We start from the raw sequence: 13,010 nt of genomic DNA on the forward strand, positions 1-13,010 counted from the left end.
GATTTGTATTGAACCGTCTTCCTTCTATTTGGTCCACTCATGGGAGACTAGGCATGGTTGCTGTTTTCGAACTTGCGGATGAATATTCTGACTAGCAGCAGCTATAAAGCGCGCGAGCACAGAACTGACGAACAACCAACAAAGAAACAAACCCGCACTTAGCTTCAAAATCTCGCAATTTTTGACAGTAAGGTTCATCTAACCTATAGGTCCAACTTATGACACTGATGGTCTAGATGAATCTCTTGACGATCATTCTCCTGGCGTTTACGGCCATCGGTCCTCTTACTGCACGAGCCATGCCCGGCTCCGAGACGACTGACGCCAAAAAATGCACTTGGGAGGTGTGCGGGGGGATCCCGTGCTTGAGAACGACTGTTGTAGCCACCAGAGCTTGCACATTGTTAGGTGCCCCGGCGACTCAGTACTGTTGCGCTATCTAGCGACGCAAATGAAGGTCCGGGTACGTCGGCGATGAAACCCTTTATCAGAACATGTACTGAGTGAAAGATAGGAAATCAGTGCTGCTCGCGCGCCGAAAGCATCCCCAAAGATTCTCGCATGTTGTCTACGGTAGCATCCTTAGTCACCCCTGTAAAAATTGTTCCATCTTGCACTTGTTGACTATCGCCAAGAAATCAGACTCGTTCTTGATCGCTGACTGTACGAACATAAGGGTCAATTTAGGAAAGCGCTATTTGCGCAATAGAAAGATGTTCCAAGGATCCCTTTCACCGGGTCGATAGGAATCAGATCTTTGTAGGGCTCCCCGTGGTATCAGAAGGGGCGTGCTTGGCATTTGGATCGTTCTGTGTCAGAGTCAAATATATCACTGGGATATGTGCCTTCTTGTCTTCGACTGTTTGGAGTCTCCGTCCTTCAGAGTCCACGATCGAACGTAAATGGGTTCACAAAATTGTGCACAAGAAGGTTGCAAGAAGGCCCAAAGTTATTTAAAATACATACAATGGTATTTGAAAAATTTAACTCAAAAAAAAACTCAAGTGGTAGCTGTAATTAATCGCACCATCTCCGGCACGGAATTTTTTCGAGGACTATATGATTCGCAGTGAATCTACACCTTGACTGCTGCGGAGGGCAATCTTATGGCGGTCGAGCATCGCCACAACGTCTTGATCGTCACTATGATACACCCAGCGCGAATGAGGACTTTTTTGCTCGGCCGTTCGTGCCTCCAATGATTGTGCCTTCATCTGTGAAAACGCCTTGGGAATGTCCGAGTTGTGCAATGCAGCTCCGACATTTACGAGTGTGAAATCGTTGTATTTTCCATCGCGGAAATGCGCAAATATGGTCAGTGCCCATAAAAGCGCGAATGAAATGGTAGCCACGATGACGTTTGGCAACGACGATGTGAAGATGAGCTGCATGCCAGACACTCGCCCCGGGACGTAAGCTGTGCCTTCGCTACCCGTGATATATGCTGAAGACAAAGGCATCTCAACAAGTGGCCATCAGACCGTGCACACGACATATAACAAACTCACCCTTCGCCGCAGCTTGCACTATTTGAGTGTACCCTTGCGTGAGATTCTCAAGTGGGATTGGTTGAAGTATTACTCCTCCTATACTGTTGAGATCGATGGCATTCATCTGGGCAGGCGAAAAGAGGAAATTGACTTGCGTCTCCGACCCGAGGCCAAACCACACTGATGTCAGCGGGCCCGAGTCTATCGACAGGTAGGACGTCGCTATGCCTAGCATGGATGATGTTTGCATGAAATCTAAGTTCCCTTGCCTTTGATATGCTTTGCCTTCAGGGAGTGGCTGGACTTCCAATATGAAAGACCCTTGTGTGCGAACCTCGCGAGTTTCGATTGTAATGTTGGGCTTGCACACGAGGAACGCGAGCTCGTAGCTGTTATTTGGCGCGGTGAACTGTAGAGTCGGTATGCCAGTTAGGTCTGGGTAGATGGGAATGTTTAATTGGGCGCAGCCTTCGGTGCATGCAACGATGGCAAAAGTTGTCGAGCCGTCTGATGGCAGTGTTTGAGTAGTATGGTTGAAGACATATGTAGTTGGGTCCAACACGGAAATTTGTGTTACAAAGTTGGATTTGTACACCGCTGGTATTGGTTTAGCTATGACGTAGGTTTCAATGTTGGCGCGGACTTACGGAAGATGCTGCTCGGAACATGAATATCAAGATCGAGGCCCTCGAGGTATGTAACAACGGCCGTTGAGGCTACGCTGGTATTATCCATCGCTATTGATGACGAAGACTTGGTAAGATTTAGAGGATTTGCCCATGTGCAAAAGGGATTGAATCCAACTACGTCAGTTAGCCATCTTGCAGTTGTCGAAGCTTGGATGCTGGTTGGCATGGGCGCGACATAGGCCGCATATTCACCAAGTGACTTGTTCGACATGGTGTACGCATATGACATGCCCAGAGCCATTTCTACCCATGCTATCGAAGCGGGATACCCAGGGGAGATAGCCAGTTGCATAGGTGGAATGGTTTGTCCGGACGCAACAGGACTGTCGTGAAGTACAATTATTACGCAATAAAATTTTTAAGAATCAATTCCTTACTTGTAAAAGCTTAAGGGCGGGATGGCTCCAACAGAAAATGCCTGGATATCGCCGTCGGCCAGAACGGTTTGGATGCTTACTTCGGGAGGTCGTCAACTACCAGCCACCAAGGCAAGACAATTCTACCCACAGGCGGCAGGTGCGAGCGCCGATGCAACCCATGCAATACCTGCTGCAACAAAGGCAGTCACAAAAAATGGAGAACAATTTTTGTATATGATGAGCAGGATAGTCTCAACGACTCCACAGGAAGGGTTGGAAATGGCATTGATTGCAGACAGAGGAACTTGGCGACGTTTGCGAAGAACCCTGAAAAATTCTTCGCTCTTGTTGCAAAGGTTTGTTAAAAACTGAAACGAAACGAGGAAGTGGTTGACTCACCTTCAAACTGGCAAGCAAATCATGCACAGGATAAAGAGAAATACTGATAATGATGATGCTAATCGTCGTTAATCCAGATTTTACAATGGCTTCAAAAGAGATGAGTGTTGGGCCAATACGTTATCATCGTTTCATACCGAGCCAGGTGTCATTGAGTTCATTGTACAGTCCTTTGCCATCGAAGGGAACCACTTTATAATGGACCGCATAGCAAAAAGACAAATATGCAATGGTGATAAAAGGAACAAGGAAGGTCTTCGTAAACTGCCAGGTGCCTTTGAGCAGAATTTCCCTGCGGCTCATGGCGGGGAGCTGACGAAATAGCTGCGGGCGAATCGGGGTCTGGAAACTGCTTGAGCTCGGTGCATCCTGGTAGTAATCAAACTGCTCTTCGTCAAGTGAGGGACACAGTGTGGAGTTTTGAGGTTCTGATATATCTGGATGGCTAGGGGGTAGAGAGCGAGAGGGTGAAGAACGCGAGTGGAGGGGCATCAATGGCACGTTATCCATGGAGCTGGAGTTTGGGTATAGGACTTGCCGATCGCTGGGCATGCTGACATTCCATACAAAAGGAACCAATTTGCTGTGGATTCCTGAGAAAGTGAGGCAGGAACCACTGACCTGTTTTTATCCCTGATTTGGCGTCAATAATCATCTCCCGAGCAAAATATAAGAGTGTAGAGGCTATGTCAGATGACGGACGAAAGGTGCCTGGGTATTAGGGACTTAATGAGTGCCATTCGCCGTACTGCCAACTCTCAGAACATATCCAATGAAAGTACATTTTCAAATCACGGGGTTTGTGATCAAACAAACGAGAAACTTACATTTTCCTGTGTCCGTCCGGGGGATCAGCAGATCAACAGGGTGGAGCCGAACGTCCGCCACAGGCACACACAAGCCTTCGCAGTTCGCACAGAGTGTTCCATCATCCTGGTGAGTAATGCTCTTGGCAATGTTGGCATCCATGAGTTGAACAAGGTTGACTGGGAAAACAAACAGAAATATGCTGTAAACGTTCCTCATTTGTACATGGACTCCGTGTAGTAGTGACCAGGCAATGGTTATGGTTTAGAGAAATTCATATCATGCGAAAAATATTGACTTCAAGGATATCATCAAATTGCTGTGGGCGCTGGGCATCGAAGCCCGCACATATGAAGGCTTTGAACAATCTTCGTGATCACGTGCATAGGATCGGTGACATCGGATGTTCATTGTTTTGACTCGAATCTTTTCGAAATTCGCAGCACTAATCGCTCAGCTGCACTTAAGTGGTCTCTAATCGCTCATTAATCACTGCTGAAACATGTTTTAAGTCAATCGAAGTATCAATCACCAAATTCCAATCATCTTGGCGATCTTTGTATTCCCATGGTTCGCCGTGTTGCTAGGCTGTCGTGGTGTTCAATTCTTCCTCATATGCATAACTTCATATGACCATGTGAGTGATTGACATCGGCGGGTCCGTGGAACTAGTGACTTTTCTATCGGTTGCAGTGTCGCACAGTGTCGTACTACCATACTTACCCTTATGCTTACCTTCTACCCGGAAAGGGTATCGAACAGTTACGAGTTACCTGTAGCTCACCTGATAGGGTTAAACACAGCCTGGACTTTTCATTGCCAAGATATCCTTTGAGTCCTCATTACACCGACTGATCCTGTGGTCGTCCTCGTTGTCCTTTTTGTTGTTACTGTGCTATGATGGTTCGTTTAGCGTGCGCGAGGGTTTTCACAGTGCTCGTTATTATTGTCCATGCTGCTGAAAGTCAGAGTAAGTACTCAGCAGACGTTTGTTCCGCAAGCATGACGAAGTTGACTTTCTTTGATTCTAGCATGGGTCAGTCTGCCGATGAACGTTCCGCAAAATCTATCGGACCTGGTCTTCGATGGTCCCACAGTCCCAACACTTTTCGGAACTCCCCCACAAGTGATTAATTCCACCCTTGATTTGAATACAGCCAAGCTAGCCGTGTACTCATCGGACTGCGTTTTATGTGCCGGCAACACGTCCTTCGATGTTTCCATGTCATCGACTGCGAAGGTCCGTTTCTTACTTTCATGCACTATTATGATCCACGTTCCAATTTCTTCAGCCCCTCAATTATTCGTGGCCCTATTCAACGCAGGCTTACAGCGGTAATATGTATAGCGACACTTTTGGATTTGGCGGCCTTCTTCAAGTGGCTGACACTCCGTTCGGTGGGTAATGCTGTCTCTCAGCGCACACTTTGCACGAGTGACGCCTATTGCAGGCTTGATTGAGACTGGTGGTGATCCCGCTCTTGCATACATGTTGTACAATGGCCGCCTGGGCCTTTTCCCGGACCCTCTCGACGCCACCGCAGCGTCGCGACATTTTCTCTTACAAATGTACCAGTCGGGCCAACTGTTAAATCCGGTCGTGGGGATGCGCTTTGACCCAATAAATCCCAAAATCACTATCGGTGCTTTGGATCCCAACGATTATCAAGGCCACATCAATTGGGTGCCGTTGACAACTCCCAATGCTACATGGACGTTCCAGAACACATTCATGATTGATGGCTTGAAGGGGTACAATGGATCTTTCCTCCCTGAGAGCGAAAACTTGCTTGCGGTCCTTGATTCGCGTAAGCTCTCTCCATAGCCTTGGGTAGTTAATCAATTCAATTTTTCGCAGTGTGGACTGGAATCTCGATGCCAAACGTTGATACATACGTGAAAAATCAAGGCTTTGCTGGAAATGTGCATTATAACCTCAATTACAAGACCGGTGTTGCATCGTACGTGTGCAACTCGACTGTCAAGCCCTACGTGGCTCTCACGGCCACTATCAACGGAGTCGATTACCCAATGGACTCTCTTAACAACTTGTTACGACCTCTAGCATCGAATATAGCTCCTGCAGGGTGTTGCCCAATAGCCCCGACGAACAGATCTGCTACCTTGCCAAACCTAAATTTCGGATTGCCATTCCTTCGCAGCATCTACCTGTAAGTGCGAAGCTTCCTAATATATTTCCTCTCCTTATAAAGTGATGAAGCGCGTATAGATTCCCAACTAACGGCTGCCCTGGCTTCTACGGCTTTGCCTTTCCTTCCGGTGATGTGAACCGCACCGCTGCACAAATATCACAAACACCAACAACTACGCCTACGAACAGCGCACAGTGCCTCGCACTCATCTCACCAACCTCAACGCCGACACCGTCATTTGTGACTGCTCAACAAATGCTTTTCTCTACCAAGAAGTACAGCGTGTATGGCAGTCCACAGAACATGTCAGTGCCTCTGATGGGGGTTGAGAACTTCCCGGCAATGGTGTGGAACTCGAGCTTGGGTAACTCGGGTTGACACTGCTCGTTTGGACCAAAAACATTTCCCTCTCCATCCTGTGATGCACCTATCGGGCTCGAATAATATTTTCATGTTTGTAAGTAATTCCGAGGAAAAACCTGAATACACATGCGAATCGTTACAAAGTTCTCACTTATGGGAGCTCACAGGAGCTAACAAGTCGACAAGATATCATTGCCTTGATACTTATACTTACTGACAAAACATCGATGTATCATCAATAATACTCGTTCAACATAGCTCCACCACCATGGGTGCTATCGCTACCGGCTCAGGTACAATCAATGTAAAAATGGTATACAGTGTGATTCTAGAGAATTTTTCGGAAGTGGAAACCGCGATAGAAAGGAATGATAACTGCGATAACATACTCTTCGATTTCTTCGTCAATCATTCAAATTCTCAATGCCCCGGCAAGGTCCGAAGCAGAGCAACTCTAACACACTCAGCGAGACTTTTTGTCACGCATTGGCCAACACAACCAAACGACTCCTCAAAACATTGGCAATTTACCAACATGTCTCACCATTGACGAAATGGTAACACTTTTTACACTCACAGGAGATATGTGAACTGCCCACCGCTTACGCTTATCCGTTCGTCCAACTTTCCTGGGCCAAAGTCAGGCACAGTTCATCCAAAGCCAGCTGCTAGGTGGTTTAATTACCGGCATGCCACTATGTGGGCTGGACTGCTGAACTACTTCGGGTGGTGGAGAATGTCCGTACTGCACCTCATTTGTTGTTATGCTGCCTTTCTCGAGACCACAGCATCTGGGTCCTACTTGTCCATGCCGAATACGGCTCATGCCATCATAACAATGAACCAAGGCATTAGACATAGTAGCCATATCAAATCTTCAGCGAGGCGCTCCACGTCCGAGGTCCGTGTCAAAATTCAAGAACGCCGCCCATCTTGATTAGGGGGATGATTATGTTCTCTTGACCTCCCAACGGAGTTCTGCATCCTTCCTCAAATGCCCTATTGGCATATCTGCAGCATTTATTCTCGGCGAACAGCGTTGGATGACATTGATAACACAGCAATTCTCCGTGGAATACGGGTCATATTACTTCGGTGACAATGATCTCATATATGAAGGTCCCGGGCTGGTCTGCAAGGTTGTGGAATCGATCTGATGGAACTCTGATACTCATCAGGGACCAAACTTCACACGAGTATCATTGAGCACTGCCCTTGTGTAGTCCCAAGTGGGTTGTCCTCAGCAGCGCACCACAATCCAAACCATGAGAATCGGATAACTGGTGAATGCTGCTTTAGATAAGCTCCAAGTTACCCCTTTTCAAACTAATGTTAGTCCAGGTGAGTGCCTGACAGATCTAGTTTTGGTTCGAACTAACTGTATCCCAGCGTGTATCTCGCCGCTGACTTAAACGTCCCTGCGGGTCTACCAGACCCGGTATTCATCGGCTCTACCGCGCCAACATTCTTGGGGTTGTCCCTCAATTATTCATTGCCTTACCCAACACCTGTTTTTTGTCATTGGCGGTCTTCGTCAATACTCCGTTCGGTGGATATGCCGTTTCTCCGTGTGCCCTCTCTGAGCTTTTTTTGTCATCAATGCCCTTTAACACCGTGTAGGTTTAATCAGAACCGGAGGTGATGGATTTGCTAAACAACAGTCGCCTGGGTGTTTTCCCGGACCCCCCTCAACCCCGCTGCAGCCTCAGGGCATTGTCTCACTGAGTAACAGATGCACCAGCCGGGTCAATTACTCAGCCTTGTTGTGGGGATGCCCTTCATTAACAAATCCCAAAATCACTACTGGTGCCCTGGGCCACACCCGCTCGCCAGGCCATTTTAATTAAATTAGGTATAATTAATACCCCCATTGCGATATGGCAATACATACCAGAATACCTTCATCATTGTTGGCTTGAAGGGCTAAAATGAATGGTTTATTTCTGACGGTGGATGTGACTTATTCCGATAGGTGCTGTTTCCAAGGGTCATCACTGTCTCCGCATTCATTCATATGCGCTCAGAGTGGTTTGGCGTCTCATTTGCCAAACTCAATACACATCTGACAAATGAAGGGTTCGCGAGCCATCTCGAATTGTCATGCCTGCAGTTGCGACTAGCCCTTTGTTGAACTGACCGCCGTTGTTAGCGGCGTGGACGATCGCATGGAGTCTACAGGCGGCTTGCTTCGACTTCGTTGGCCTATTGCGCCTGGCTGGTATCTCAAAACATCAATACATCAGCGTTGACCCGTTTCTCCGAGCGCCCTGTATTTATTTCGTGGGGTCAGGCATGCCCTGATTTCGTGCGCGGCGTAACGATTGCTAACAGATGACTACGCTGGGATTATGGCTTCACACTCCCTTCTGGTTGGTCGCACGAGTACACAGCGTGGCCCACTGTGCAGATCTCAAACACTAGCCCCCAACGCCGATAAAACGTGCGCAATGTCTCGCGATCACTGTGCCGAGGTCGACGCCAACAATTGTTGCTGTTCAGCAGATGAAGCTGTCGTTTCAGATGTATGTGTTCCGCAGCTCACCAGACCTGCAAATGCAGCTATCGTGGGCATGGATGACTGCCCAGCTGAAATATGGACATGAAACGTGTGCAGAGAAGCTTCTTTCGGAAAAAGGCGTTTGAAAAACGAGCTGGATTGCCGCAGGTTGCAACTAGGACGATTGGGGCTATTCAATGCAACAAAGTAAACTCACAGACGTTCGTGTGTTTGATTGCCTTTCATACTGTAGAACAATAACAGAACTGGTTAGGAGCAGTTCATGACTTATCACGCCAATCAGATGTCTTTGGATGCGTTTTATAAGGTGCATGCGGCTCATATGACATGTCATACGCAATATGAATACGTAGGATGTGAAGCAGGTAAGAGGGTGGTACAATCAGACCGTCGAGGGGTACAGCATCTGCATTGGGGTCAATATAACAGTCAGGGAAGGAGGAAACGACCAGACGCACAATGCGGACGCTTTCACCGAATGCGCGTGGAGGAAGGTTGGATCTGAATTTTGATTTCACAACGCCGGAGTTGCCGTGTGGACGGGTGACACGGCTGGGAGTACAAACACAGTTATGAGACTGACTGTATTACTGTTGCAATAACGGTCGGACGTACCCCCAAATCACGCGGACCTTCGAGCCCTGGACCTCCCTCTTGGCTTTGTAGACGTATGCTACACGCTGTACGCACAATACTGGGTCTATTTTTGAATGCAGAAAATGAGGATGAATGCGTACCTTGCCGAGGTAGAACTGGGCATCCTCCTTCGTTGCGACACCCTCGATCTGGATGAGGGAGGTGTTGGGGCGAGTGTTGCGCTTGGCGCGCTTGTGGCCGAGGACGCGTCCCTTTGAGTAGAGTCTGTGCATCAGGAGGAAGCATGAGTACGGTCTTGACCTTGCACCGAGAAGCACTTCATCCAGATCACATCCAAGCCATCCACCCCATTCTAAGCCATCCAGAGATATCTCCACCAGCGGAATATGCAAATGCGACACAGCGAAGCAATGCGAGTAGATACTGACCTTGTTGAGCCCATTTTGCCGTCTAAAAATCTTCCGCCGTGTCGAGGTCGCTGAACTTGAGGATAGATGGAAGCGAAGCGTGACAACGTCACAGTGTAGTAACATGTAACACGTGACTTTTCGCAGACTATAAATGTGGGTCAAATGTTAATATTTTATTTAGTCATCGTTGCAGACGACTAGTGCTGCACTTGATGATGTCGTTACCAGACGTTGTCGAGTAACGGAGCGATGGGATATCGAAGTTTTCGTTTTGTACACCTTAGCAGCTGACTGTGGAACTTTGTTCTGCGATGGCGTTGCGGTACTACCACTGAATGAAACTACATCCATTTTTTACCACTCCTCCATCATGTGTCTATGCGGGATCTTCGTCATTTGTGTTTGTGGGCTAGGGAGCTCAATAATATTAAGTTGATTACTTCTCAGCCTCACGATGTTCATGCTGGAGCTTTCCTGTCCGGCCCTTAACGCTACACGCGATTACTTAGACTGGCTTGGGCAGTGGTCATCACCCAAACACTACAGCTACCAAACCTTCACTCTACGTACTCTCCCAAGCAGTGAGCGCAAGTTAACAAATGAATCGGTTTGGCTCTTCAGTTTGGCGGCGCTTTTCTTCTACTTCTTCGTCCCCAACTTTTGTAGTCAAACCTGCACCTGCCAAAGAACGTCACCACGTCCAAATTCCGGATACTTCCTTCCCGCATGGCTACAGCCTTACTGGTGTACATTGCGGTGTGAAAAAAAAATCCGTCTGTCCTTGACCTTACAGTTATACTTTCAACCCATCCAAAACCTGCTTCCGCAGCAGCGTGCTTCACTCGTAACGCATTCAAGGCTGCCCCAGTACTCGTCTGCCAGGAGGTGCTTGAAAAAAGTGCTGGCCGTGCCCGTGCCATCGTAACTAACAGCGGATGCGCCAACGCAGTGACCGGCAAGCAGGGCTTGGAAGATGCTTGGGCCATGGTCAAGGCCACCGATGCTCTTCTCCCCAAGTCGGAGGCTAGCGGAGATATCAACGATACATTCGTAATGTCGACAGGTGTGATCGGTCAAAACCTTCCCATTTCCAAGATTCTCTCCGGCATCTCGTCTCTTGTACCTTCAAGTCTTGGCTCAGATTTCGCAGCTTGGGAGCGTGCGGCAAAGGCCTTCATGACCACTGACACTTTCCCCAAACTCCGTGCTCGGACTTTCAGCCTTGGTGGACAGACGTTCCGTATGGCTGGGATGGACAAGGGCGCAGGCATGATTCATCCTGACATGGGTCCCCCCACTAACCCTGGCCAACTTCATGCTACGCTACTGGGTTGTATCCTGACGGACGCCGCTGTTTCTCCGCAAGCCCTGCAGTCTGCACTCACGTACGCAGTCGACCGTTCCTTCAACTCTATCAGCGTGGATGGAGACATGTCCACGAATGATACGATCATTGTTCTCGCTAACGGTGCTGCTGCTGGAGAGACAAAGGAGATTGAGGAGCACGATCCTCTGTTCCCGGCCTTCCGTGATGAACTTACATCCTTCGCCGCTGAGTTGGCTCAGCTTGTAGTTCGCGATGGTGAAGGCGCCACCAAATTTGTCACGGTGTCCGTAGAGGTAGGTCGCCGCTTTGGTTATCTATATGTTCCATTAGCCTAATCCGTACAGGGAGCACCGACATTTACTGATGCTCATCGTGTCGCATCAAAAATAAGTACATCAGCACTGGTGAAGACCGCATTGTATGGCGAAGATGCCAAGTACGCCAATTCACCCTTGATCGTGATTTGCCACTGATTTAGACGAAACGTTGCTTCAGCTGGGGCCGTATCCTTGCAGCAACCGGCTCTGTTCCTCTCTCCACGCCCATTGACCCCTACCGCGTGAACGTCACCTTCGTTCCCGCAGACGGGAGCACTCCGCTTCCCGTCTTGGTGCGCGGCGAGCCCGAACTTGTGGATGAGGTGCGCGCGAAGGAGATCTTGAGCGAAGAAGATTTCGAAATCAAGGTGGATCTTGGCCTAGGCAGTGAGAGCGCCCAATATTGGACGTGCGACTTCAGCTACGTAGGTTCTGTGTGTTTTCCCTTCAGAAGGAGGTGCTGATCCATAATCATAGGAGTACGTGCGGATCAATGGAGATTACAGGAGTTGAACGTCGAACGCAGTCTGCTGTGTTTGTTGGATTTGTTTGATATCATTGTTTTTTGGGGGTGTGGGATCTACAGCCGTCTATTTGATCTCGGATATACTATCAACATTGTCATCAGCCTGCGGCCGTGCTTTGATTGTCGCCGCGCGATGAGACCATGGATCTAAAATGAACATTTCCGGTGTGAAGATCGTGCTGCCCCCCGCCAGAGCTTGATCCGTCATATTTGGTTCGGCGCATGCTGTGTCGCGTCCGGGAGAACTTCGGCCCAGCGGGACATCTCCGTGTTTCTCAAGTCATTCGGTGGAAATTTTATGTCCACCTTCGTGGCGCCATGCGCAAGAGCTTCAGACAAGCACGGCGTTCCTGCTTTTAGGCGTGGCATGTGCGTGTCTTCAAAAACCACGGAACCCAATGTGAACACGGTGCTGCCAGTCTTGACTGCATCTAATGCAGCTGATAGTAATACACGATTTACATCATCACCTGATATCATTGATACCGAACACATAGATCTCAACTTACTTCATATGTGCCATCACTATCTTGCCCAGGTCATTGATGGGATCAGCGCGCTGCAATTTGCATCATATCCAATCTGTTGAACACTATAGGCTGTCCAGCCTGCCGCTCCGCATCTACAGAAGTAGGATGGACAAAGGTTTCTATGCGCACAGGACCCGGGATCTTCAAGAATGCTGTGAGTCCTATATCTGAGTAGAAGCAATAACAACACCCATTGGCTCAATCAGGGACCACACCACGATAATTCGCCCCCGATCTGCTCCAGACATCCTGTGTATCATCCTGGGAGCATTCCAAAATGCACTGTTGAGTCAGAACGCAGGCGGCCAGATTTAAATTGGGGCGGCGGGGTCCATGAGATTTGGACTCCATTAACTATCGGCGGTTGACATCCTCCATAGCCTGCTTCATACACGTACCATCGATGCAGTTCACACGCTGATGGCTTGTCTTGTTCGTTTCCCTCAAGAATCGCTGCAGATGCCAAACGAGGATGATATACAAATTATCGTATTGCCTCAGCTGCATGATTTAACCCTGCTTCGA

The 13,010-nt window shown here is 48.5% G+C and overlaps 5 protein-coding genes across 5 annotated transcripts; 2 read left to right on the forward strand and 3 right to left on the reverse strand.

Moving 5' to 3' along the window:
- Positions 1–925: 925 nt before the first annotated feature.
- Positions 926–2,471, reverse strand: DEU56DRAFT_805700 (uncharacterized protein; the record flags this gene model as incomplete). The annotated part of the gene is made up of 3 exons (XM_041353301.1): positions 926–1,444; positions 1,509–2,087; positions 2,138–2,471. The coding sequence occupies 3 exons, from the start codon at positions 2,469–2,471 to the stop codon at positions 1,056–1,058; spliced, it is 1,302 nt and encodes a 433-aa protein (XP_041208141.1). The 3' UTR covers positions 926–1,055.
- DEU56DRAFT_805706 (uncharacterized protein) lies at positions 2,334–3,702 on the reverse strand. Its single transcript, XM_041353302.1, has 4 exons — positions 3,075–3,702; positions 2,938–3,026; positions 2,557–2,882; positions 2,334–2,502 (listed from the first exon to the last, which is right to left on the reverse strand). Exons 1-3 carry the CDS (start codon positions 3,487–3,489, stop codon positions 2,679–2,681), a joined length of 708 nt encoding a protein of 235 aa, XP_041208142.1. The 5' UTR covers positions 3,490–3,702; the 3' UTR covers positions 2,334–2,502; positions 2,557–2,678.
- A 942-nt stretch (positions 3,703–4,644) lies between these two features.
- Positions 4,645–6,275, forward strand: DEU56DRAFT_912982 (aspartic peptidase domain-containing protein; the record flags this gene model as incomplete). The annotated part of the gene is made up of 6 exons (XM_041357466.1): positions 4,645–4,714; positions 4,776–4,984; positions 5,037–5,142; positions 5,196–5,552; positions 5,603–5,915; positions 5,975–6,275. The coding sequence occupies 6 exons, from the start codon at positions 4,645–4,647 to the stop codon at positions 6,273–6,275; spliced, it is 1,356 nt and encodes a 451-aa protein (XP_041208143.1).
- Positions 6,276–9,062: 2,787 nt separating this feature from the next.
- Positions 9,063–9,902, reverse strand: DEU56DRAFT_805714 (ribosomal protein L35A). Its single transcript, XM_041353303.1, has 4 exons — positions 9,516–9,902; positions 9,394–9,458; positions 9,237–9,330; positions 9,063–9,184 (listed from the first exon to the last, which is right to left on the reverse strand). Exons 1-4 carry the CDS (start codon positions 9,645–9,647, stop codon positions 9,161–9,163), a joined length of 315 nt encoding a protein of 104 aa, XP_041208144.1. The 5' UTR covers positions 9,648–9,902; the 3' UTR covers positions 9,063–9,160.
- Positions 9,903–10,236: 334 nt separating this feature from the next.
- DEU56DRAFT_805717 (arginine biosynthesis bifunctional protein ArgJ beta chain) lies at positions 10,237–12,309 on the forward strand. The gene is made up of 5 exons (XM_041353304.1): positions 10,237–10,541; positions 10,579–11,405; positions 11,457–11,548; positions 11,608–11,854; positions 11,907–12,309. Exons 1-5 carry the CDS (start codon positions 10,385–10,387, stop codon positions 11,940–11,942), a joined length of 1,359 nt encoding a protein of 452 aa, XP_041208145.1. The 5' UTR covers positions 10,237–10,384; the 3' UTR covers positions 11,943–12,309.
- Positions 12,310–13,010: the final 701 nt, after the last annotated feature.

This window comes from Suillus clintonianus (assembly GCF_016758775.1).
Source record: "Suillus clintonianus strain FC179 chromosome Unknown DEU56scaffold_38, whole genome shotgun sequence".
NCBI lineage: Eukaryota > Fungi > Basidiomycota > Agaricomycetes > Boletales > Suillaceae > Suillus > Suillus clintonianus.